This window comes from Bos indicus, chromosome 3, assembly GCF_029378745.1.
Source record: "Bos indicus isolate NIAB-ARS_2022 breed Sahiwal x Tharparkar chromosome 3, NIAB-ARS_B.indTharparkar_mat_pri_1.0, whole genome shotgun sequence".
Lineage (NCBI taxonomy): Eukaryota > Metazoa > Chordata > Mammalia > Artiodactyla > Bovidae > Bos > Bos indicus.
Window position 1 is genome coordinate 878517 of NC_091762.1, and position 27474 is coordinate 905990.

At 42.3% G+C, this 27474-nt stretch overlaps 1 protein-coding gene across 3 annotated transcripts in view; it reads left to right on the forward strand.

The window, feature by feature from the left end:
• The window catches only part of ADCY10 (adenylate cyclase 10), a 91390-nt gene that overhangs the window by 58302 nt on the left and 5614 nt on the right, over positions 1 to 27474 (forward strand). For 2 of the 3 annotated variants that reach the window (XM_070782226.1, XM_019986393.2), the window contains 12 exons: positions 3742 to 4023; positions 4146 to 4436; positions 9261 to 9330; positions 9895 to 10126; positions 12036 to 12143; positions 12655 to 12836; positions 16898 to 17054; positions 20172 to 20376; positions 20455 to 20551; positions 21090 to 21205; positions 22092 to 22209; positions 24740 to 24935. In XM_070782226.1, the coding sequence (XP_070638327.1) occupies positions 3742 to 4023; positions 4146 to 4436; positions 9261 to 9330; positions 9895 to 10126; positions 12036 to 12143; positions 12655 to 12836; positions 16898 to 17054; positions 20172 to 20376; positions 20455 to 20551; positions 21090 to 21205; positions 22092 to 22209; positions 24740 to 24935 (2054 nt within the window). The remainder of the gene's footprint in view (positions 1 to 3741; positions 4024 to 4145; positions 4437 to 9260; positions 9331 to 9894; positions 10127 to 12035; positions 12144 to 12654; positions 12837 to 16897; positions 17055 to 20171; positions 20377 to 20454; positions 20552 to 21089; positions 21206 to 22091; positions 22210 to 24739; positions 24936 to 27474) is intronic. The other variant, XM_070782219.1, reaches the window with a different exon arrangement.

Sequence of the window (27474 nt, forward strand, 5' to 3'; positions counted from 1 at the left end):
GGTTTCTTCTAAAATTCTGTGTCACCATGACAACACCTGATGCTACCTGAACTTAACTTTTCTCCAACCTTGAGCTAACCAAGGCATTTTTCTTATGGAAATGTTTTTCTTAAGCTATGTTAATGAACTATGTATTTATCCTAAACTGTCTTCAAGTTGGTTCTGCCTAAGACTCAAAACTGACTTGACAAACCAGTATGTTTTACTCATGCAAATATTCTCTTAAGCTATGTTAATAAGGGGCTTCCCTGGTGGCTCAGAGGTTAAAGTGTCTGCTCTGCAATGCAGGAGACCTGGGTTCAATCCCTGGGTCGGGAAGATCCCCTGGAGAAGGAAATGGCAATCCAATCCAGTATTCTTGCCTGAAGACTTCCATGGACAGAGAAGCCCGGCAGGCTACAGTTTGTGGGGTCACAAAGAGTTGGACACGACTGAGCAACTAACAGACACACACAGTAGCTATATAACATCTGGCTAAAGACTAGCAGGAGAGGCACTCTTTCTGCCCGCTTCTGATGTCTATGTCAGAAGCTTTCTCTACCTCTTTTATACTTTAATGAAACTTTATTACACAAAAGCTCTGAGCGATCAAGCCTCATCACTGGCCATGGATTGAATTCTTCTCCTCCGGAGGCCAAGAATCCCGGCATCTTGCACAGCTCAGCAACAACCTTTCAAAAGGAAGATAGAAGACTGGCTTTATCTGTTTCATGTTACCTAGGCAATGGGAAGGCTCCATGGTAGGCTTGCTTTTCCTTTTCTAAATAGAAGCCACCTTCCTCCTGTGCATATTTTGGAGTCTGATTTGAACAAGGTTTTATTCAACTGCATAAAAGAATGATGTATAGTACATTTGCAATTAAGCAGAAATCAAATAATGAGAGAAAATCTAACACTGATACTTTTTCTCAGCTATCTACTTCTGAAATGACAAACAAGGGAATTTATATCAAGAAGGTACTATTATTCATTTCAAGAGAAACTAATTTCAAGCACTGTTCTAGTATGCATTCAGCTCAAGTCCATGCCTTGTATGGAATATTCAAATGTTTAGTAGAATGATGAGATTTCAAGTTCTCAGTCTTCAAAACAGCATTCTTTGTGTTTCATTCACTATGTCTAATAAAGTAGCAAGGTAGACTAGTTTGGTTTCTTTTAACCAGTATTTTTTTATTGAAGAAGTTGATTTACATACAATGTGTATTAATTTCTACTGTACAACAAAGTGATTTTTGTTATATATATATATATTTATATATGAAGTATATATATATATGTATATTTATATACATATATATACACAAAATTATATACTTTTTTTTTTAACTGTACTATGTGGCTTGCAGGATCTTAGTTCCTCAACCAGGGATTGAACCCAGGCCATGTCAGTGAAAACCCAGAAACCTTACAAGTATACCTCCAGGGAATTTCCATGTTCTTTTTTCTATTATGGTTTATTATAGGATATTAAATATAGTTCTGTGTGCTATACAGTAGGACCTTGTTGTTTATTCATTCTTCATATAAAAGCTTACATCTGCTATCCCTGCTTACATCTGGACTAGCTTGGTTTCTACAATGTTCTGTGGACAGGTTGAAGAGTTCATATTTTGTCCTCATGTGGGTGATGCAATAGACGGATATACTGGTCAAGAGTCCAGGAAGTTATGTGAGCTTTGATACTCAAGCTTAGATGGAATTAGAGCTAGGAGCTCTCTGCCACTTGGTCTTGATCATAGAAATAATAATGAGTTGTCACAAGAATGAAAACTGGGAAAGGTCAGTTTTCATTCCAATCCTAAAGAAAGGCAATGCCAAAGAATGCTCAAACTACTGCACAATTGCACTCATCTCACACGCTAGTAAAGAAATGCTCAAAATTCTCCAAGCCAGGCTTCAGCAATACATGACCCATGAACTTCCAGATGTTCAAGCTGGTTTTAGAAAAGGCAGAGGAACCAGAGACCAAATTGCCAGCATCTGCTGGATCATGGAAAAAGCAAGAGAGTTCCAGAAAAACATCTATTTCTGCTTTATTGACTATGCCAAGGCCTTTGACTGTGTGGATCACAATAAACTGTGGAAAATTCTGAAAGAGAAGGGAATACCAGACCACCTGACCTGCCTCTTGAGAAATTTGTATGCAGGTCAGGAAGCAACAGTTAGAACTAGACATGGAACAACAGACTGGTTCCAAATAGGAAAAGGAGTACGTCAAGGCTGTATATTGTCACTCTGCTTATTTAACTTATATGCAGAGTACATCATGAGAAATGCTGGGCTGGAAGAAGCACAAGCTGGAATCAAGATTGCCAGGAGAAATATCAATAACCTCAGACATGCAGATGACACCACTCTTATGGCGGAAAGTGAAGAGGAACTCAAAAGCCTCTTGATGAAGTTGAAAGAGGAGAGTAAAAAAGTTGGCTTAAAACTCAACATTCAGAAAACGAAGATCATGGCATCTGGTCCCATCACTTCATGGGAAATAGATGGGAGAACAGTGGAAACAGTGTCAGACTTTATTTTGGGGGGCTCCAAAATCACTGCAGATGGTGACTGCAGCCATGAAATTAAAAGACGCTTACTCCTTGGAAGAAAAATTATGACCAACCTAGACAGCATATTGAAAAGCAGAGACATTACTTTGCCAACAAAGGTCTGTCTAGTCAAGGCTATGGTTTTTCCTGTGGTCATGTATGGATGTGAGAGTTGGACTGAAGAAAGCTGAGTGCCGAAGAATTGATGCTTTTAAACTGTGGTGTTGGAGAAGACTGTTGAGAGTCCCTTGGACTGCAAGGAGATCCAACCAGTCCATTCTGAAGGAGATCAGCCCTGGGATTTCTTTGGAAGGAATGATGCTAAAGCTGAAACTCCAGTACTTTGGCCACCTCATGCGAAGAGTTGACTCATTGGAAAAGACTCATGCTGGGACGGATTGGGGGCAGGAGGAGAATAGGACGACAGAGGATGAGATGGCTGGATGGCATCACTGACTCGATGGACGTGAGTCTGAGTGAACTCCGGGAGTTGGTGATGGACAGGGAGGCCTGGTGTGCTGCAATTCATGGGGTCGCAAAGAGTTGGACAGAGCGACTGAACTGAACTGTCACAAGAATAAATGAATGCTGGAGCAGATAAGAGAAATTTTATTGCCAGGAAGTCCCAGGGTAGCTAGCGAAGTAGATAGGGTAGCTAGTGAAGAAGATAGGGTAGCTAGTGAAAAAGATAGAGACTGACCCACTGGAGAAGTCAGCACGGAACATGGAAGTCACGCCCTGCTCCTTTTTATTTTCTTGGCTGCACTGTGCAGTTTGTAGAATCTTAATTCCCCAACCAGGGCTTGAACCCAGGCTTTTGGCAGTGAAAGCCTGGAGACCTAACCACTGAACTGACAGGGAATTCCTGGGTCCTGCCCCTTCTGACCACTGTGGCCTCCCATGACCTCTCCTCTCCTCACACACCCCTGTCACATTTTAACACCAAATCAGAACACCTTGAAATTGATCTTATTGCTGTGGCCAATGGGACATGCATATTTTTAGGTCATAGCATCTCCATCTTTTGTACTCCTGAGTGCTATCTGCTAAGTAGGTACTAAGCAAATACTTCTTTTGGCTTAGCTCAACTGGGTATAGTTTTATGAACAGGAACTGTAGAGCTGGACAGTTATCCATCTCTAGAATGCATTTGATAAAGACAGATGACTAATTCCCAATTTGTGTGGCTTTCTACCTGCAGAAATATCTCTGGTCCAGCTGGATAGCATGAGCCTGTCCCATCAGATGTTGGTGAGATGTGCTGCCATCATTGGCCTAACTTTCACTACAGAGCTGTTGTTTGAGATTCTCCCTTGTTGGGACATGAAGATGATGATCAATGCCCTGGCAACCCTTGTGGAATCCAACATCTTTGATTGTTTCCAGAATGGCAAGGAGCTCCGAATGGCCCTAGAAAAGAACGCAGCTTCATTTGAGGTGAATTATCGATCCCTTTCTCTGAAGCCGCTCATTGAAGGAATGGGTGAGTAGAGCCTGGAAATGAATCATAGTTCCTTCAGTTTAAGGCACATTTTGATAAAGGAATGGATCTGTGTTCTGTAGCAGAGGCTGACTTATTTTCCATGGTGTCTCTGTCTTCTCTAGACCATGGTGAGGAGGAACAGCTCCGTGAGCTGGAAAGTGAGGTGATTCAGTGCCACATCATTCGATTCTGCAGCCCAGTGATGCAGAAAACAGCCTATGAGCTGTGGTTGAAGGACCAGAAGAAAGCGATGCACTTGAAATGCGCCCGCTTTCTGGAAGAAAACGCCCACAGGTGTGAGCCCTGCCGAAGTGGAGACTTCGTCCCCTTTCATCACTTCGCAGTGGATATCCGGCTCAACACCTTGGACTTGGATACCATTAGGAAGATGGCTAAGTCCCATGGATTTCGAAGTAAACTTTTTTCATTCCTAATTAGTCCTAATTATTCCTGGGGAAAACAAAGGCAAGACCTATAAGGAGTAGATCTAGACCATGAGGGTTTCAAGTCCTCTTCTGGCTCAGACACCACAAATGATGAGACTTAAGCAGTGTAGGTCAGTGAGGCAGGGAGAGTTGAGGAGTGTACCTGCAACTGAGTTGGCAGAACCAATCTCACTGTGAGACTGTCAGGATGGATATGGGGATAAGGACTCTGGTAGAAATGAGGTATGACCGGAGCTCAAATGATAATTTCCAAAGGGGTAAAACAGACAATCACGTCAAGGGGTGGAACCCAAGGAGGGGAGCATGACCCAAGAGGGAGTAATGTTTCTTGGCAGATAAGAATGCTGTTTCTCTGTGTAGTTTGAAACAAGGTTCCAGTAGAAAAGGAGTATGAGTGGGAGAGAATTAGCCAGGACTAAACAGGTCAGGGTCCCAGAAAAGAGGGCTTGGGTTCAGGACAGGGATTCAGGATGTTAAAATTTGTACCAAGTACCTAGATACAATGAATGTTGCAATCCAAAGTGAGGCAAATAGATGAATGTACAGACAAATAAAATATACAAAGGAAATAGTTGAGTATCAGTTATTATCTTGGATCCTTCATCCACATTCAAGATATGAAATGAGGAAGAGTGTGGAGAAGGCTAGGATTTGTGGGGAGATTTGGCAAGAACTGAGGAGTAACTGTGTACCCCCAAGTGGGTTACTTCCTTCATCACCCCAACCCTAGGAAGGTGTCTCCTTTGAAATTGGTTTGAGGACACAGAAAACCTCATACCTAATGAAGCCAAAGCACCCTGTGGCTGAAACAGGATCAACCTGCCCTCCCAGAGTTTGGGAAAGGATTTATTTATCCCATAAATCAGATATAACTCACCTGGGAGAAAAAGTCAGCCTGCTGCCATTTTAAGTTGCTCCCAAAAGTACCCCTAAGAGTGTGAGAAGACCCCTAGTAGTGGACTGCTGGAATAAAACAAACATTAAGAGAGCAGGCAATGGAGAGCTAAAGAAGATACATGACCAGATCAAAGTAGCTTCAGTGAAGAGTCCCAACGTAGGGCTACAGTCAAAGCACCAGCGAAAGTATTCATAGTAAAGAGTTGACTGACAGATAAAAGGGAAAGAATACTCCAGACTGTCTGGAATCAGTGAGTCTTACTTTACAAATACATATATAATATAAATATGTATGTTTTAATTAATTTATTTGTTTGGTGAGGAGTAAAATCAGCTGGCAGCTAGCAGACAGGTCAATTGGAGCAGAGCTGGTCTTCAGCAGGCTGGCTAGGGCCACCAGAGAGAACAACTTGAGTTATTCAGGTTCTCCAATGTACCATAACTTTCACTCCGGAGCATATATGTTGGGATGTCTCTGAGAAATGTCTGCTGATGTCCATTCATCAGCACCTTCAGCTGAGTGAGGCTAGGGCTCAACTATTTCCCTTATCAGAATTTTTCACCTATTTAGAAGGGTATCAACTAGATATCTTTAAAGACATTTTTTAGATTTCCTGAAAGTTTTACCATAAAAACAATAGTCCCAAGACCTACTGTCCTCCATTCGTATGTTCAGTAGTTCTTCTCATTTTTTTTTTAAGATTTTTTTATTTTTTTGGTGTGGACCATTTTCAGTGGTTATATATGGATGTGAAAGTTGGACCATAGAGAAGGTTGAGCACCAAAGAATTGATGCTTTCAAATTGTGGTGCTGGAGAGGACTCTTGAGAGTCCTTGGAGTGCAAGGAGATCAAACCAGTCAATCCTAAAGGAAATCACCCTGAATATTCATCAAGAGGACATCAGTGATGCCAAGCTCCAATACTTTGTCCACGTGATGCAAAGAACCGACTCATTGGAAGAAACCTTGATGCTGGGAAAGATTGAGGGAAGGAGGAGAAGGGGGCGACAGAGGATGAGATGGTTGGATGGCATCACCAACTCAATGAACATGAGTTTGAGCAAAATCTGGGAGATAGTGAAGGACAGGGAAGCCTGGTGTGCTGCCGTCCATGGGGTCACAAAAAGTCAGAGAGGACTTAGCCACTGAATAGCAACAACATTTTTAAAGTCTTTTATTGAATTTGTTACAATATTGCTTATGTTGGTTTTGTTGGCCATTAGGCATGTGGGATCTTAGCTCCCCAACCAGGGATGGAACCTGTACCCCCTGCTTTGGAAGGCAAAGTCTTAACTGCTGGACCATGAGGGCAGTCACAAGGGGAAATATTTTTAACTTAGCTCTTCTTTCTAGTCATTACCTCCATATGCTAAGTGATATGTTAATGCTGCTTTTTAAAAAATCAAATTCTGACATCACCTGTTTTAGTCTTGCTATGGTAGGTGAAAATCTAACTTTATTACACCACTCTTGGGCACCTCTCTCCCAATGTTGTTATAGCACTATCATTAGATAAATGAATCAAGTATCTACATTATTAAGACTATGTAACTGCTGTTATAGAACTAAGTAATATACTGTGAATAGATTTCTTTAAAAAAGTTTATTTTTCCTAGAGTTTTTATGAAATTTTCTTTTTGCAACGTCTTTGCTATAATATCCTGTTTCAGTCTTGGCTGAAAGACAAAAACAAAGACATTTGTTATCTCCAAATCTCCCCTAAGTGTGAGGTATGCTTTTAGGTAATATTGGAGAAGGGCATGTTAATATCATACGAGTTTCAAGAACACAGCACTAGGTATGAATCAGTGAAGTTGATTCCCTTTTCAATTCTCTCTCCTTCCTAAAAACTTATTTTCTAAGTTTTGATCCATTCTAAGGATGGACAGCCCATGGGCTCCCTCCTGGGTTCTTTCCTTCCACCTACTCCACCTAATTCTTCAGGGACCACTCCTTTTATCCCTTTGATCTTCTCAATATGCGATTTTCTCATTCAACATTTCATTTACTCATTTAGTAAATATTTATTGAGTTTCTTATATGTGCCAGAGGTTGTTCTAGGCACATCGATAGAGCAGAAGGAGCCAGCAAAATGGGCAGCCATTGAGGAAAGAAAGCAAGGGAATGGGTGTTACAGAAGCTGGTAAAAGCAAGGAGAGGTCAGTTGTTGCAAATACTGCCAAGAGGTATAATGAGATGCAGACAAAGATGTAATGTTTGGATCTGGCAACTTGTTTTTACTGGTAACTCTAACAAGAAAGTTTTAGAGGAGTAGGAGGATAAAGGCATAATTCAGTTTATTCAGCTTCTATTCACTAGAGATGAACTGGATGGCAGACTAGGAAAATGAAAGTCACTCAGTCGTGTCTGATTCTTTGCAACCCCATGGACTATACAGTCCATGGAATTCTCCAGGCCAGAATACTGGAGTGGGTAGCCTTTCCCTTCCCCAGGGATCTTCCGAACTCAGGGATCAAACTCAGGTCTTGCACATTGCAGCAGATTCTTTACTAGCTGAGCCACCAAGGAAGCCCAAGAATACTGGAGTGGGTAGCCCATCCCTTCTCCAGAGGATCGTCCCACCCCAGGAATGGAACCGGGGTCTCCTGCATTGCAGGCAGATTCTTTACCAACTGAGCTATCAGGGAAGCCAGACAGCAGACTAGGAGAGGTGGACAAATCAGTCCTTATACAGTATGATAAAGGATGATGATAGAGGCTGATTGGGGCCATTGGACACACAAGTTTGGGCACTGACTCTAAGGGGCAAAGGCACAGAAGGCTTTCAGAAGAAGGTGGTAGTAGATACTCAGACTGCATTTTATAAATTGAAAGATCTGTGGAGTAATGCATTTATCTTGGAGTCCGGAGACTTATATCACTAACAGATCTGAGACAAGTCCCTTCTACTCTCTAGGATTGTTCCATCTCCTCGAATGGAGAAGTGGCTGGATTCAACAATCCTCATTTGTTTTCTGTTTTAAGATCTTTATGGAATTTTCTAACCTATTGCAGTCTGGATAGACTGAAGGTTTTAAATTCAAGGCTCTCTGCCCTTAAGTTATTCCCCTTTTGGGGGTATTCCATTAAATGTCAATTTCTCTGTTAGAAGCTGACATCATTTTCTTCAGCATTATTAATTTATACTTTGAGTTGTGCTTAGTCACTTCAGTGTGTGACTCTTTGTGACCCCATGGGCTGCAGCCTGCCAGGTTCCTCTGATCATGGGGATTCTCCAGGCAAGAATACTGGAGTGGGTTGCCATGCTCTCCTCCAGGATACTTTTAGTAAATTATGATTGTGTTATCATCTAAAACAAACCCCACTATTTCAGTGGGTTCACACAATAGAATGATAGCTTTTTTCTGTCCAGGTAATGATCCAGTGAGCATTTTGACAATGAGCCTTGTTCACAGTCAGTCAGGGACCCAGGCACCATCTGTGTTGTGGGTTTGCTATCCCTTAGATCTCCACAATTAATTTGTTTTCCTGTGAAAGGAGAAGGTGGTGAAGATATCTAACCATCTCAATTCAGAGGTGACATATATTATTTCTGATGGAATCCCATTTTTAAACTCAACACATGGCTTCACTGAAGAGTGAATGAAGAGTGAATGTAATAGGAGGAAATTCCATGGTGGGCCAGTGGTTAGGACTCACTCGGTGCTTTCACTGACATGGGCTTGGAACTGATATCCTGCAAGCTGCACAGCATGACACGGACCAAAAAGGAAAAGGAAAAAGATGCAAAAGGACTGAGAAATGTAGATCCTGGCTAGGCAACAACAATTTTATTGTGGAAAGGGAACAGGAAGCTTCAGTATACCCCAGACATCTCTGCCACGTGATCATTTCAACGACTGATACAACTCACTTGTTTGTTTATTTTCCAGCTGAAGAAGAGATCACTTTTTCAAGAATAGAGACTTCTAAGAAATCTGAAATATTTTCTGAAAATCTCAGGTACAGTCATCTATAATTGTTTAGAAAGTAGAGCATGAACAGTTGGCATTAAATTCAGACCATTGTTAGAATCATTTGTTTGGTCAGTACTCTGGCTCTTTAAGGCACAAGTCAGAGGGTTATGTTTTAAGTCTAATCAGTCATTATGTAACCGAGCAGGATCGTGGTGGGTCCTTCCCAAGACAGACCGTAGCACCTCACGGCACCCCATGTCCTCTGCTGTATGTAACTCCTCTCTGAAAATACGTAGATAGTAGTATCTGATTCATACTTCCTGAGTTATTTTACAGATGCTAAAACCTACCAAATGGAGGAAATCTACATTAGATTTTCTTTTATTTTCTGTCCACACTGTGTGGCATGTGGGATCTTATTTCCCTGACCAGGGATGGAACCTGAGCTCCCTGCAGTGGAAGCTCAGAGTCTAAACCACTACACCACCAGGGAAGTCCCTACATTAGGTTTTCTTATCTTGCTCTTTTATTTGTTTTAAAAGATAGTTTCATATCAAATCCTATCTATATCTACAAGTTATTACTCCTATTTATTTCTGCATTTGGACAGTTCTGAAGAAATAAGAGAAAAGATCTTGAGTTTCTTTGATAACATTATAACAAAAATGAAGATGTCTGAAGATAATGTCATCCCTTTGGAATCGTGCCAGTGTGAGGAGATCCTAGAGATTGTCATCATGCCTCTGGCTCACCATTTTCTTGCTTTGGAAGAAAACAACAAAGCCTTATATTACTTCCTAGAACTTGTGTCTGCTTATCTCGTCTTGGGTGATAATTATATGGTAAGCTGTTTCTACCCAGATCACCTCCATCCTTGAGACAACTTACAGACCAGAGAGCCATAAGGGAAGCTCTAGTTTTTGTTTTGTTTTGTTTTGTTTATTGCTTCGTGTTCTTGATTCCTGCCAGTAGCCTCTTCCTTTGAAAATCAAATTGCTCAGAGGGCAAATCACCTGAGATTGAAGAAAGTCAGAACAAACCGCAACTACCATTATACATTATATTGCCACCTTTAAAAACTTGCTATGGATTGTCTACCTATATGAGACTCTGGTCTCAACTCTTCAGTTTCAGTAGAGACTTCCTCAGTAATGTCCCAGATGCATTTGCCCTCTGTCTTCCCCAAATATCTGTCAGCACAATACCTGTAGGTCTTTGAATAAGAACAAATCTAGTTTTACTCTTGTGATCTATGAAGGGGCTCACTCACTTTGGTTTTCATGTAATTTGTGCTAAGTTATCATACATACCTTTAGGCTACCAAAGCACTAGTGAATGCTTCTCCAGGATAACTGTAAATAAGTTTCAGGGCAATACGCCCTTAGAAATGTGGGGATTTGATACATATAATTAAATGAAAGAATTCATTGTTAAGTTGGGAAGCCCTGAACCGAATAAAGATAAGCAGGTTTCTGTACTACCAATATTCAGAGCCTTTATATGCTAAGATGCACAGAAATCTCCTGGAGGGTTGGGCTAGGACTGGGACATATTATTTCTCTTAAACTTATTTGACCTTAGATCACTTTTCATAGAGTAGCTGGCTGGACTAAGCTTCCATGAACTCATTTGAGGAAATGTCTTTCTGGGCCTTGCTTCATCTGACTTCCAGCCAGCTTCGGGAAAAGCTTCCCACACCTGAGTAGCCGTGGTTGCCACCCTTCATGCCTGCACTGGTGGACCCATCCAGATTTTATAGTGTGGCCTAATTAACCCCTACAACTTAGATTTATATAAGATTTTTAAATTAAACTATTAAAAACGTCAGTAAGCTCTGGTTCTCTCAAGTATTTTGAAGGAAAGCCTTCAAAATATAATATGTATTTTATACACATATGTGAAGAAGAGGGTGATGTGGCCAGTGAATCCCAGAAAGAGAAGGTTTAGGTAGCCTTGGGGGCCAACTTGCTGAGCCTGTGCTCACCCTCCTCTCACTCTACAGGGAGTGATGAATGTTCAGGAAAACAATGATTGATTGGAAGCAGAGCCTAGAGCAGGGTCCCACAATGTGCCATTTGCATCCCCCTCTCCCAGCATAGAAACCTTGTCTCCCTTTCAGCCTTCTACACATACCACTTAGACTGCATGAGACCTGGGGACGTTGTCTCACCTTATTTTATTCTTCAAGTCTGAGCTTGCCTTTGTGTTCACATGTGCCAAGACACTCTTAATGATGTTTCATTGAAGATGAAGTGACAAAGGTTGTTCAGGGCCTTAACTTTCTCTTCTACCTCCCAAAGATGGCCCTGACCAGAAAAAAAAAAAAATGGAAACAGTCCATGATTCATTCCATAAGTAGAGACTGGCCTTCATGGATGTGGGGATGGTCTCAGGAGCCATGAGAACATGGTTGGAAATAGGGGAGCTGGGGATGGAATTACTCAAAGAGGGAAACTGCCCTGGGGAAAACTTCAGGTAAGATGTCTTATATGACAACATGAAGAAAGAAGGAGATTTCTAGATTCATCTTCTAGAATGAGAGATTCAGTGACCAAGATGGACATGAAGGTGATATGTATCTTCAGCAGGAACTTTCTCCACCCCTCCTTTCTGATCAGGGGCTAAAGGTAGAGATGGAATCAGGAGCTGGAGTGGTCCTGACTCTCTTCCTTCAATGGAGTTTGGGGCAATGGCCCCTGTGGTCCTGATCACCGTTGACTCAACATTTTCTGCTCCTTGTGCTGGTTGCAGGCTTATCTATATTTGAATGAGGGAGAGAGGTTGCTGAAAATTCTCAAGAAGGACAAATCTTGGAGTAAGACTTTTGAATGGGCTACCTTTTTTACCCTCAAAGGTCAGGTAAGAAATCATTAGAAACGTGATTAACCTGTTATTTATCACTGGGGCTTTATATAGAAGAAGTCATAGAAGTCATCCCTATACTTTCTACCTCCTCCTCCCATCCTCTGCCACAGATCTTTTCCAAGACTCCAGGATCCCAAGCCCTGGGACTCAAACTTCCTTACCATCAATTTCTGCAGCAAGATCTTCCTTAGCCTCTCAGTGACAGCTTTATGAAATATTTTTTGTAACAACCTCCAAAAAAGGGACAGGAATAAGTAAACATTTTCTCAGAGGTAGATTATGAACAATGAGGATGCAAAATCCTAGTCATTCAACCATCCTTCCACAGATATATCCAAGAAACATTTCAGATTATGCCAAGCACAGGAGGATTTTGTTCCTGGGCTTTAAATTACTTAAAAAAAAAAAAAAAAAGATTCCTAAATTAAGTATTTTTGGAACATATAAACCAAGCTTGGAATAATTGCCTTTTTCTTTCCTTTCTTCCCCTTTCTTCTCCTTCTAGGTCTGTTTCAACATGGGCCAGATGGTGCTTGCCAAAAAAATGCTGAGGAAGGCTCTGAAGTTCCTCAATAGAATCTTTCCTTACAACTTAATCTCCTTGTTTCTCCAGACTCGGGTTGAAAAAAACAGACACTTTCATTATGTGAATCAGAATCAACAGGCCCAAGAGAGCTCACCTCCAGGGTAAGGAAAGAGCTGCAGAGAGCTAGGGGTCTCATCTGACTCCCCAGAAGGAGAGAGACCTGCACATAGTCCAGCAGTCCCCAAAGAGCGGGCCTCTAACAGGCGTGAGGAGTCCAGGTGGCTTGCTAGTGAGGGAGAGGTGGCGGGCTCCCAGGCCAGGGCTGGGTTGCCTCAGAACAACTTAACAGGCAGCTTTTGCCAAAGGAGTTCAGGTGACAAAAACGTAAAGGAGCCCTTTGCAAGATGAGCTCCAGTGCCTCCCCTACTCGTCTCACCCACTAACCCCTTGGCCATCCATGTTTCAATGGGAATCTGTACCACCTGTTCCTAGAGCCTCGGTCAAAAGTCATCTTCCAATTCAGTGCTAAAACCCTGGGTATTGTCCCTGCCCCAGAGAAAAATGGCAGGTCCTGAAGACATCTGCTAAAATTCAAAATGGCCCATCCATTTTTGTATCTCCATTGATAGAAAATCTGTGGGTTACAGAGGGTATCTATCGATCAAGATTATACCATTAAGATCTGTACATTTCAACATGTAAATTTTATCTATAAAAGAACTACAAAGAATAATGAGGTGGTGTAGAGGAGGGATACAGTGAGTAAGATAACAGATGCAATGATAATGTTGATAGTTGTTGGAGCTGAATGCTGGGTATATGTACCTCATATTTTTCTGTTTTATTGTGTATGTTTAAAATTTTCCACATCAAACTTTTTATAATATATTCTACCTACCTAGGAAAAGACCAAAAGAGGTGTCATCTAGGTGGGGATCTGGAGAACTGACAGATGATCTGTTCCACCCCGGGAGAGGCCGGTAGCAATATTCCTACAGGTTCTGCGGCTGCTGCTGCTGCTGCCAAGTCGCATCAGTCATGTCTGACTCTGTGCGACCCCCATAGACGGCAGCCCACCAGGCTCCTCTGTCCCTGGGATTCTCCAGGCAAGAACACTGGAGTGGGTTGCCATTTCCTTCTCCAATGCATGAAAGTGAAAAGTGAAAGTGAAGTCGCTCAGTCGTGTCTGACTCCTAGCGACCCCATGGACTGCAGCACAGCAGGTTCTGCCTGAGATACAAATACCTATATCTATGAGCAAATGGCTGAAATCCTTTTGCAACCTCACCAAAAACTGCCTTCCCCAGTTTCCTGAAAGTGTTCTCTTGACTGGGGTAGGGTGGAGGGGGACAGGGTTGGAAATGAGGTGGAGCTGAGCCCCTTTGCAGGTTGGAATCGGGCTCCTGAGAATCTAAAGCCTGCTGCCTCACAGGATGCCAGGGGAGAGAGGGGCAGGGAGAGGCTCAGTAGAGATCTCTCTGAGAGATAAGAGAGAATTGAAATTTGGGTCACAGAGAGTTGTCAGATGAAATAAAGGATGCCTAGTTAAATTTGAAGTTCAGATCAATAATGAATGATTTTTTTGTTTAGTATACATTATATCACACAAGATACTTAAGGCATAGGCATTTTAAAAGAATTATTTTGAAATTCAGATTTAACTCAGCATCCTATATTTTCATTCCCTAAATCCAATAAGCCTAATATACAGCCCCATTTTGTAAAAGGAATAAGAAGCTCCTGCACAAGAGGAGTGGAGAAGGCAATGGCACCCCATTCCAGTACTCTTGCCTGGAAAATCCCATGGATGGAGGAGCATGGAAGGCTGCGGTCCATGGGGTCGCTGAGGGTCGGACATAACTGAGCGACTTCACTTTCACTTTTCACTTTCATGCATTGGAGAAGGAAATGACAACCCACTCCAGTGTTCTTGCCTGGAGAATCCCAGGGACGGGGGAGCCTGGTGGGCTGCCGTCTATGGGGTTGCACAGAGTCGGACATGACTAAAGTGACTTAGCAGTAGCAGCAGCAGCACAAGAGGAGAAGGTGAAAAATTGATGATCAGGAAGAAAGTACAGAGCTTAAAATGCTCTCCAGTCAAAAGGTTCTCATCTCAAAAATAAGGACACAAAGAAATACCTTTAATGTCAGAGTTTCCATAGCTTCATGAACTCCCTGTTAAAAGGGATTTTTACATTCTCCATGTTTCCTTAGAACCTTTAAAAAATAATTTCCACAACAGAATGAATGTCGTCAGTGTTACTGAACTGAGAGTACCTGGAGTTCTTCATTAAGAATCTCTAGGATAGGGACTGCCCTGCTGGTCCGGTGTCTAAGACCCTGTATCCCAGTGCAGGGGGGCCTGGGTTTGATCCCTGGTCACGGAACTAGATCCCACGTGCTACAGCTAAACTAAGACCATGTACAGCCAAATGAATATTCTTTTTTTTTTTTTAAGAATCTCTAGGATATCTTTATTCCTTCTCAACTTTACTTAAGATCTCTTTTTTGATAGTTATTTATAATTATATTTTGTTTTCTTGGCTTTGTTAAATTACTAATATTGTAGCCAGTTTAGGGTCCCATTTTTATCACAAACAGAAAAGATCGGGGGCTACATTATCAATTAAATGATTTGTGGAGGCTGAGACTGAGTCCCCAAACATTCTCGGTAGGTGGTCAGTCATCCTTTCCTTGAATAATTCCAGCACAGGAAGTTCACCATCTCCTGCAGCATTCCACCCCATAGTCAGAATGTGTCTTAGTCCCTCTGGACTGCTATGACAAAGTGCCACAGGCTGGGTAGCTTATTAACAGCAGACTATTGCTCACAGTTGTGGAGGCCGGGAGTCTGAGGCCCTAGTGGCAGTACAGTGAGGCCAGGCCCTCTTAAGACTTCTTGTCATATCCACACTTGATGAAAAGGCGCCAGGAACTTTTATAAGAGCTCTAATCCCATTCAAGAGGGTTCCGAGAATCATAACCTAATCGTGTCCTAAAGGCCCTGCTACTAATCCTGTTACTTTTTAGGAGTTAGAATTCAAACTTGGGGGGATGAATTCAGACCACAGCAGAATGGATTTGTGTAAAGTACTCATTTCATTTGTTGAGCTAAGACCTAGGTCCTGACAGCAGTGTGTATAGGAAATGACACACTGGACTGGCTAGGCTGGAGGTGGAGCTGCAGTCCTGGCACTGTTACATTCTAGCTCTGTTACTTTTACTTAATTACTTAACCTGAGTCTCACTCTCTGCTTATGTAAAATGGGGTTAATTATTCCTTCCTTTCTTATGGAGTCATCCTCAGACACAAATGAGATAAAATTATATAAATGTGCTTTTTAAATAATTTCACTTAAATGGCAGTGACCTGACAGGGGCCAGGTCTTATATATAACTAAATTATAAATAAATTTATAGATGTAAATAAAATGATTTACATCTGTGCTCTTACATATAAATAAATTATCTTAATCATCACAAAGCATTATGGTTTCCATTGTGCAGTGGAGAAAATGGGCTTCATAAAAACTAATATGCATGTACAACAAGGTCCTACCGTATAGCACAAGGAAATATATTCAATATTCTGTGATATATCACAATGGAAAAGAATATTTTAAAAAATAATGTATATATGTGTGTGTGTGATTGAATCAGTGCTATACAGCAGATATTAACACAACATTTGTAAATCAACTGTACATCAATAAAAAATATTGCTTGCTGAAACTGAAAAAAGATTAATGTGCATGTTAATTTACATGTAGGGCTTCCTTGATAGCTCAGTTGGTAAAGAATCTGCTGGCAATGGAGGAGACCCCGGTCTGATTCCTGGGTTGGGAAGATCCACTGGAGAAGGGATAGGCTACGCATTCCAGTATTCTTAGGCTTCCCTGGTGGCTCAGCTTGTAAAGAATTTGCCTGCAATGAGGGAGACCTGGGTTCCATCCCTGGGTTGCGAAGATCCCCTAGAGAAGGGAAAGACTACTCATTCCAGTGTTTGGGCCTGGAGAATGTCTGTCCATGGGGTCGCAAAGAGTCGGACACAACATGTAAACTTAATTTTAAGTTTAATTTTAAGTTTAAGTAAGGGAAACAGGCCTCAAACTCAAGTCTATTCAGACCCCCACGCCGGTACTGAGGACTCTGCACCTGTGCTTCCCTCAAGAATGTTGGTGATGATACCTTTTTCTTTTGTCCCGTGTGTATCCTTTAATAGGAAGAAGAGGCTGGCACAGCTTTACCAGCAAACCACTTGTTTCTCCTTGCTGTGGCAAATCTATAGCTTAAATTTTTTTTTCCACTACAAGTATTATTGTCACCTGGCAGCTCTGATGCAAGTGAATACTGCACTGGAAACTCAAGATGATTTCCAGGTAGGGTATTTTTATAGCTGCTTTTTATATATCTGAATCTCACTTGGAGAGAAAAGCCGGATGAAATCCAATCAAAATTCAAAATAATGAAGGTATAATAAAAGCCTTCCAGGCTGAATTGTTCTGCCGAGGCCTACAGTTGTCAAACATTTTGATCCCAGAATCCCCTTATACTTTTAATAATTGAGGACCTCCAATAGCTTTTTATGGGCTTCCCAGGTGGCTCAGTGGTTAAAGAATACGCCTGCAATGCAGGAGATGCAGGAGACATAGGTTTATCCCTGGGTCGGAAACATCCCCTGGAGAAGGGCATGGTAACTCACCCCAGTATTCTTGCCTAGAGAATCCCATGGACAGAGGAGCCTGGTGGACTGCAGTCCACAGGGTCATAAAGAGTCGGAAGTGACTGAGCATGCATGCAATAGCTTTTTATGTGGGTTTGTATATTTCTATGGGTTTATGTACTTTTATATGGGTTCATACATTTATATAGGTTGTATCTACTGATATTGCTATATGTGAAACAAAAACTGAGGTACTTTAAAAATATTTTGGGGGGACTTCCCTGGCAGTCCAGTGGTTAAAACTCCATGCTTCCACTGCAGGAGGCACAGGTACCATCCCTGGTCAAGGAACCGGAATCCTACTTAAAAAAAAAAAAATTAAAGAAAATAAACCAATGACACATGAATATAATGAACATTTTCATTGGAAAAAAATGCTATTTCCCCAAACAAAAAATTTAGTGAGAATGGCATGTATTACATTTTTGCAAATACCTTAATGTCTGATTTCACAGAGGACAGGCTAAAATCTCAATCTGCTTCTATCTTCACTTCATTGTAATGTCACCTGATTCTCTCCTGGAAAACTCCACATTGTACACATAAGAGGATGAAGGTGAAAAAGAAAATGTAAAAGGATAATTCTTTTTAAAAAGATAAAATCATTCGTCCAAAGGTTAGGACTCTGTGCTCGCACCTCTCACTGCCTCAGCTCAATCCTTGGTCAAGGAACTAAAATCCCATAAGCTGCACAAAATGGCCAAAACAAAAAAAATGTAAAAGAGCACACATCAAAGATTTTATTGAGCTCATTAAAATTAGTGAGAGAACTAGTAAGACGTTACAACTGGTTCCCAGGAGAATTTAATTTACGAATGTATGCAAAACTAGTCAAGCCACAGAGCAGGAATAAAATCACTTATATTCCACCAAACATTTATATTTCTATGAAAAAGAATCATTTACATCACTACCAGTTTTCTATAGTATACAGAATTGTAAAGTAGCCCAATGACAGTGAAAAGCAGAGATTACCTTGGTAAGTAAGCTGGACAGGACACATTTTGATTTTGTTTTGTTTTATTTTGGCCCATTTCAAATTCTTTCACTATTTTTCCTGACCCAAATCTCTTGATGTTATGCGATTCGCTTTGATCTCTTCACACCCTGAGTTCCTAGAATGGTGTCTGCCATGTAGTAGGTACTCAACAAATATTTTTTTTGAATGAAATGTTTTACTTCTCCTTCATCCTTGGGGCTATCTCCTAAAAGTGTGGTGGAGTAAGGGGCAGGGAAGACATAAAAGGGAAAAGTCATAATTGGAAAGTGAATCAAAAGATGCTTGTTAACAACATGGCTGTGACCGAGGCCAGAAGAGGAGGGAAAATCTCCCCTGGGTGTTCAAAGCAGATGAGGTGCTCTGTGTAGGATAACAGTGAGAAAGAACGGGTACCAGGAGAGTAGTTTCCAGGGCTTCCCCAGTGGTCCAGTAGTTAAGAATCTGCCTGCCATCGCAGGGGCCATGTGTTCAATCCCTGGTCTGGGAAGAGTCCACATGGAGCAGAGCCAGTTAAAGCCCACGGGCCACAGCTACTGGAGCCGATGTTCCTAGAGCTTGGACTCCACAAGAGACGCCCCGGCAACAGAAGCCAGTACACTGCAACGTGGAATAGCCCCTGCTCACCACAGCTAGAGAAAGTGCACACACAGCAACCAAATGTTCATAAAGACAAAAAATAGTAGTAAAAAATACAAGAAAATAATTATTTAAGAAAAGACCGAGAGAGAAGTTTCTAGGACTCGACAATGTATCTGTAGTGTGACTACTAGCAAATCACATAACCTGTAGCTTTATATTTTCCTCATAAAGTGAAGCAGTTGGCCTCAATTCTCTTGGCCCAAATCTGAGAAGAACTAAGCTTTATTACAGATTTGATTTTCCATTTGCCCAACAATTCTCTTTCTCTCACCTCCCCGCCCCGTTTCCTCCCTACTGGCCGCATTATCTTGAAACTCGTTCTAAACGAGGAATAAAGGAATTCCCTAAATGCCTCCAGACCATTCTACCATGTGAGGTTCTGCCTTTCTTCTCTTTGTATTTTTCAAAATAGTTTATATGTATTCTGAGCTTTGTGGGAGTTTTGGTGTTTTTCTTTTTAGTAGTAAACTGTGTCTGTAGCAGGGACTCTCTTCAGCCTTCTCTAAACATTTCTATCTTGGAGTAACTTTATCATTTTTAAAGAGCTGTTTAAAGAGTAACAAACTTCTCATACATCTTCCAATTAAGTTCAGAACTAATCCTTACTTTTTTTTTGAAAGCAAACAAAACCAAATCAACCTTTCTTTATTAAATAACGAAACTAATACATGCTTGTTATAACACTAAACATCACAGAAATGCATAAAATAAAAAGTTCCTCAAATCTTTCCTCCAACTGCAACAAATAGGTAAACTGCTTTTTACAATTTGGAATAAATCCTTCCAGGCCTTCTGGTATGCAGTCCTATATCCACATATATAAGCTATGGCATTTATTTTTCACAAAAATTCAAGTTCTTATATTTTGTCAAGGACTCTCTATGGGCAAAAGGGGCCATTGAGCTTGTCTTATATAGTTCATGTTTAATGCATGAACTCATGCATTAAACTGCAGGAACTCAGCTTAATTTCTGTATCTAAGCCCATGGTTTGGTCAAATGTCCAGCTCCATTCCTAAACTCAATGAATCCATGTTTACTGGCAGATATTGGGTGATATCCTGGTCTTTCTGCTTTGGGTTCCATCTAAGTCTTGCCCCATGTCTCCTCCTTTCCTCCACTGCTGCCATTTCAGATCATTAAGGCCTACCTGGACTATTCGCTGTACCAACATCTAGCTGGCTACCAGGACGTGTGGTTCAAATACGAGGTCATGGCCATGAAGCAGATCTTCAACCTCCCCCTGAAACGCGAGGGCGTTGAAATCATGACCTATGTGGCCGATAGGCTTGGTTACATCAAGCTCCTAATGGGTCAGTTGGACTTGGCCATTGACTTAGGTAAGGGCTGGCTGGTCAAGAAAGGGCATGCAAATACAGGTAATAACCAGAACTATACTGGAATTGTTTTGTTCCCAGGTTCTCGAGCCCACAAGATGTGGTCATTGCTTCGGAATCCCAATAAACACTATCTGGTCCTCTGCTGGCTTTGTAAATCCCTCTTCTTGAAAAACAGGTATTTATCTCAAGGAACTTTCCAAAATGAGAGGAAGAAAGATATACTTATGGAATGTTCTGGATTTACTTAACCCTGGCCATAGGATGGGGAAGGGAGTAGGGTTTACCAAAAGCTGGTGTAACCAATGATCACCACCCTTTGGAAGTCACTGCTCTCTCACAGAACTCGTTCCCAGGCACCATATCTACTCTGGTTGTTCTGGCCAGTAACTGGGCCAGACAGTCACCCCAGTGTGTGGGGATCAGGCCTCCAGCACTGCCAGGGGGCAGAAAGGGAACACTCTCATAGGAGAGGCAAATGCCCAGAGAAGAGCCAAGACCAGAGGCCCAGGACAAGTTGGTCTGACTCTGGCCACCCTCATAGAGAGGTCTATGAAAGAACAATTGAACAGAGTCAATTTGAGATTTAGGAGTAGGTTTGAAGTCTGTTTCAGGATTGTATTTGGTTCTGCATTACTGGGCAGGACTGAGACCAGAACTGAACTTCCTTCTCTCCCCCCACCATTTTTTAATCCTACCACCTTTTTTTTTCATAGGTACAAGCAGCTGATCCAGGTTCTGGGGTGGCTGTGGGATCTTTCTGTAGCAGAAGACCACATCTTCAGCAGGGCGTTTTTCTATTTTATTTGCTTGGATATCATGCTTTATTCTGGTGAGCATGACCTTGGAATTTATGAGAACTGGGGATCCAGGGGACTCGTGTTGGTGTGGTGTGGCAGCAGTCAGGGCAGGGGTATTGAGACCTGTGGGTTTCTGGCTGGAAAGACATACAGGAAAGGGAAGGGGAGAACCTGGTGTTATGAGCTAAGGAGCCATCTAGAAAGTGCAAGGATTATAAAGGACCAAGAAGAAAGAAAGTTTAGAATTTAAGCTGCCAGTTAATGTGTCAGATCATTCGTCATGCAGTGATAGTGATCGTGACCGATGGTGTCTTACTATGTACCTTCCACTAGCATATTTAATTTTTAACAGGATATACTTAGAGATTTCATGCTTTAAAGTGAAGGACAGGGCTGCTAATGCTAAGGGTTTCATTCACTGGTAGCTGTTGGTGATTTGGAAAACTAGTTCTTCTCTGATAATCTTCAGGTTATACCAGGCAGGCAGTGTGCATATTAAACCAGAGCTGGCAACCTGGGCATTCTTTTTCCCACCTGTATTTTCAAAAGGGGATGCAGCTATTGCTGCCAGCAGGGGAAATGTGGATGGGCAGATTGAGAAGTCCCAGGCTGCACTGAGGCTGATTCCTTAGATGCAAGCAGGGAGGTTGGTTTAACTCCCACTTCTGCCTGGTTGACACTCTGTACTTGTAAGTGATATGCATAAACTTCCACAAAAGCAGAAACTCGGCAAACGCAGGGTAGTGCGGCCACCTGGTTGTTGCAATCGACGGGGCCCTTTGGACTCATGAAGGAAGCAGAGATTGAGACCTCTCCTCACAGTGGGAACTATTCTGGGAGTTACTAGGCCAGAAAGATGATGATACCCCTCCACTCTCAATCTACCAGCCAAGCTCTCCTGTTTCTCTTTTATTTAAGGCTTTGTTTATAGACCCTTTGAAGAGTGTTTGCAATTCATACACCAAAATGAAGACAACAGACTCCTCAAATTCCAAAGTGGAATGCTCCTGGGACTTTACTCGTGTATCGCTATCTGGTAACACTGTGTTGCATAACACTAAATTGCCAAATTTGAAAATGTTGGATCCTGGAAGAGTTCTATGAGATTTGCTAAAAAGAAAGGGAAAGTAATTTTTAACACAGATTGAAGGTGACAGAGCAGATTTACTCAGAAAGGCACCTTGGGGATTACCTAGTTCATCCCCCTCAACCAAGGCCAGAACAGTGATACTACTTAAATTGTATTCAGTGAAACAAACACTTATCTCATACAAAGCATGTTGTGTTAATACAGAGACCTATAAGAAAAGAGTACTTGCTTCTGAGAAGTGTTGGGATTTGAGGGAGACTAATATATAGCACACTCACCCCCTCCCCACCCCCAAGATGGAATCGTAATCACTGTTGATAGAGTCCATGTTGGAGGACATGGCTTATGTCTGCAGAGAGGTGAGCTTCTTGATATTGAACCTCAGGATTAGACTTCCCTATCAGCAGTAAGAAGTTCTGGAAAACTCTGCCCCTTCTCCACCTCATTAAGGCAGGTAGTACCATGCTACCTGTGTGGGCACCAGGCTCTCACTGGGTCTCAAGATGAAAGAGAGCTGCTGCTACTGCTGCTGCTAACTCGCTTCAGTCGTGTCCGACTCTGTACGACCCCATAGACGGCAGCCCACCAGGCTCCTCTGTCCATGGGATTCTCCAGGCAAGAACACTGGAATGGGTTGCCATTTCCGCCTCCAATGCATGAAAGTGAAAAGTCAAAGTGAAGTCGCTCAGTCGTGTCCGACTCCTAGTGACCCCATGGACTGCAGCCTACCAGGCTCCTCCGTCCATGGGATTTTCCAGGCAAGAGTACTGGAGTGGGGTGCCATTGCCTTCTCCAGAAAGAGAGCTACACCTGCCTAATTCCTGTCCCAAAGTCACCAGCCAGCTAAGTCACTCCTTACCACTGGAGGTGTGAGTGAGGCAGGGAAAGAAATGGAGAGTTTTGCACCAGTGGTGCTCCCTCACATGGAAGGATGCTTCAGGAGGGTGGAATAAGCAGGCCTCCTACCCCATTAACCCATTAAGCCATTAACCGGCTAAAGCTTCATCTTTTAACCCATACATTTTAAACTCAGTAGGGCTGCAACTATGACCTTAGCTTCAAGGAAGTAGATTAATAGTAAGGCTCCAGAACATTAACTAAATTACTGCCACAGCCATCCCCAAGACTTAAAAGTTATTCCCTATTCCACTTCCCATCTCAAATTATATAAGCAGTCATGTGGGCTTCCCTCATAGGTCAGTTGGTAAAGAATCTGCCTGCAATGCAGGAGACCCCAGTTCAATTCCTGGTTTGGGAAGATCTGCTGGAGAAGGGATAGGTTACCCACTCCAGTACTCTTGGGTTTCCCTTGTGGCTCAGCAGGTAAAGAATCTGCCTGCAATGCAGGAGACCTGGGTTCAATCCCCATTGGGAAAATCCCCTGGAGAAGGGACACCCACTCCAGTAGTCTAGCCTGGAGAATTCCATGGACAGGATCCTGGCAGGCTACAGTCCATGGGTTTGTAAAGAGTCAGACATGACTAAGCGACTTTCACACACACTTCCCATCTCAAATTATATATGCAGTCATGTAGTCCAATATTTAGAGATTTTATGATGTTAAATGACAATGCAAAGACATTCCTATATAAAGTGCCACAGACTAGAGCAGTTTCATATTCAAATAGAAATTTCCTTTTATTATAAAACTCATTGGGAGAAATTAAAATCCAAAAATTTGGATTTAAAATTTAATTTAATTTACACTTTGCTAGCTAAAGTCTAAAGTAATAGAAGTCCAAAGTCAAATTAATTTGCACATGTGAGTTAAAGTTCAAGGAATCTAAAATTCAAAAATCACATTAATTTCTTATTCTACTCTATCTTCCCTGAGGAGTTCTTGCAACAACTGTAGCTTAAGACAATACTGCTCCCACTTTATGGGCATAAGAATCATCTGGAGAGTCCATTAACTCAGATTTCTGGTCCCATCCCCAGAGTGTCTGATTCAGCAGATCTAGATTGGACCAGAGAGCTTGCATGTCTAAGAAGCACTCAGGTGATGCTGACGATTCCTTTCTATGGTCCACACTTTGAGTAGTGTTAGCCTAGGCTCTCTCTCTTTAGAATCTCTCTCTTTGCTCTGTTTCACTTTTTAACATTTTTTTCCCTTGGCCACATTGCACAGCTGGCAGGATCTTAGTTCCCTGACCAGGGATTGAATTGGGGCCCTCAGCAGTGGAAGCACAGAGTCCTAACCACTGGACCACCAGGGAGTTCCCTCATTTTTTAGAGTCAGAGAGTTAAATGGTACCTAATATTATCCAAGTATTCCCCCCAATTCTATTAATTTCAAATCATCAAAAAAGTTCTATTCTGTCCTTGCTCCATATCAGATAATTTCCCCTGAATAGGCCAGTGGCAGGCTTCCAGAGACCCACATTCTCATAGCTACACCTCTAGAGAGACTCATTTCAGAAAACCAGCCCATTCTAAGGGTGATACAGATTTTTCTTATTCTTCTGTGGTAATATAGGTATGCCAGACTGCAGGAATGGAACAGCTTTCATGTATTTTCCAATAGAGCCAAAAATCTTGTGTCGAGAAGAACCCCAACAGCTCTTTACTGCATAAGCATCAGTAGGTATATGGAAGGACAAGTTCTCTACCTTCAAAAGCAAATTGAAGAACAATCAGAGAATGCTCAAGACGCTGGAGTTGACCTACTCAAGGTAAGGCCTCTTCTTTGTTTTCCAGGGTACTTCATACCATAAGTGGCTTTTTCTCTACCTTCTGTGATAATTATTTTCTCTGATTGTAGAAGTTCTACCTGTTTGTAGGGTAAGTTTTTGAAGGTAATTCTATCCCCATAATTAGAATATGAATTGCCTTACTTACCTTACTACCCAGAGATAACCACTTTATGCATATTGAGAAATCACTTTCCAAATTTTCGTCTATGTATGTGCATGCATTTCCATTTTTTAAAACTTATTACTAAATAAGATATATTTATGAATCATGCTCCTGCTCATGCTCAGTCACATCAGTCATATCTGACGCTTTGCGACCCTATGGGCTGTTGTCTGACAGGTTCCTCTGTCCATGGGCTTCTCCAGGCAAAAATACTGGAGTGGGTTGCCACGCCCTCCTCCAGGAGATCTTCCTGACCGAGGGATCAAACCCGCGTCTCCTGCATCTCCTGCGTTGGCAGGCAGATTCTTTACCACTGAGTCACCTGGGAATCTCGTCCCAAAGACAGAACAGGCTAAAAACACAATAGTTGCTATTGGGATTGCAGCAAAAATGAGTAAAGCATTCTCTTTGTACTTTAGGAGTTTGTGATTTCAAGGTGATGGAGGTGGGAAGCCCAGGATTGGGAGGGAGTTGTAGAGGTGGGGAGTAGAAAGAATGCTGCTGCTAAGTCCCCTCAGTCGTGTCCGACCCTGTGTGACCCCACAGACGGCAGCCCACCAGGCTCTGCCATCCTTGGGATTCTCCAGGCAAGAACACTGGAGCGGGTTGCCATTGCCCTCTCCATTGTGTGAAAGGGAAAAGTAAAAGTGAAGTCGCTCAGTCGCGTCCAACTCGTAGCGACCCCATGGACTGCAGCCCACCAGGCTCCTCCATCCATGGGATTTTCTAGGCAAGAGTACTGGAGTGGCTTGCCATTGCCTTCTCCGAGTAGAAAGAATAAAAGAGCCCAAAAGAACACAAAATCAAACTTGATATTTCCCGCTAAACATAGAGCAATACCTTTTACATATGTTACTGAACCAAACTTGGGTTCATTCTCTCAAGTACAGTAAAGCCGATCTAGTGATACTGGGTTGTGATGAGGAAAAGTGCAGCCTTTATTGTAAGGTGCCAGATGAGGGGTCCAGGGCAGCTAATACTCAAAAAACCTGAACTCCCCAATAGGTTTCAAGGAAGCATTTTTAAAGGCAAGGAGGAGAAAAGTCACAGGGTACGTGATTAGCTTATGCACAGTTCTGATTGGCTGATGGTGAGGAAACAGAGCAGTGTCCCAGAGGTTACCATGATCAATCCTCAGGCTCCAGTAGGTCTGGGGGCTACATCTTGTGGTCATTAAGTAGTTAACTTCTTCCATCTGGTGGGAGTTTTAGCATCTATAAAACAACTCAGGAAATGTATAACAGGTACAGTTATCTAGTTACTTCAGGGAGGAACTAAAGAGTCTGTGGCTGCCATATGGCTGAGGTACTGTTTAAACTATTGTCAATTCTCCTGGCCTAACTGCTATTCTTGTCACTACACAGTCATATACTTTCAGCCATTAATTCTGGAGCCAGTCTTCTGTGACTCACTGGAGGCCTGGGAGATAGACTATATAGCTTTTCTACAAACAAGTGGAAGGCAGAGGATGTGGTGTGAATGGTTTGTTCTGGGAATGTCCCATAGGGTTGATTACATACAGTAGATGCTTAATTTCTTGAACAAAGAATTGATGGACGAAAACGTGTAACAGTTTAGTCAGGAAAAAATCTACATTTCGATCCATTTCTATGATATTGAAGTTTGTTGTTGTTGTTATTCAGGCGTGTCTGACTCTGTGACCCCGTGGACTGCATCACGCCAGGCCTCCCTGTCCTTCATCATCTCCTGCACTTTGCTCAAACTCATGTCCACTGAATCGGTGATGCCATCCAACCGTCTCATTCTCTGTCATCCCCTTCCCCTCCTGCTTTTAGTCTTTCCCAGCATCAGGGTCTTTTCCCAGTGGGTAAGCTCTTCCCATTAGGTGGCCAAAGTAAAGCTTCAGCTTCAGCATCGACCCTTCCAATGAACATTCAGGGTTGATTTCCTTTAGGATTGATTGGTCGGATCTCCTTGCAGTCCAAAGGACTCCCAAGAGTCTTCTCCAACAGCACAGTTTGAAAGTAGCAGTTCTTTAGTACTCAGCCTTCTTTACGGTCCAACTCTCACATCTGTACATGAACGTGAACGTGAACGTGAAGTCGCTCAGTCGTGTCTGACTCTGTGCGACCCCATGGACTGTAGCCTACCAGGCTACTCTGTCCATGGGATTTTCCAGGCAAGAGTACTGGAGTGGATTGCCATTTCCTTCTCCAGGGGGATCTTCCCCACCCAGGGATCGAACCCGAGTCTCCCACATTGTAGACAGAGCCACCAGGGAAGTCCATCTGTACGTGACTGCTGGAAAACCCTAGCTTTGACTATACAGACTTTTGACTGCTAAGTGATGTCTCTGCTTTTTAATATGCTGTCTAGGTTTGTCATTGCTTTTCT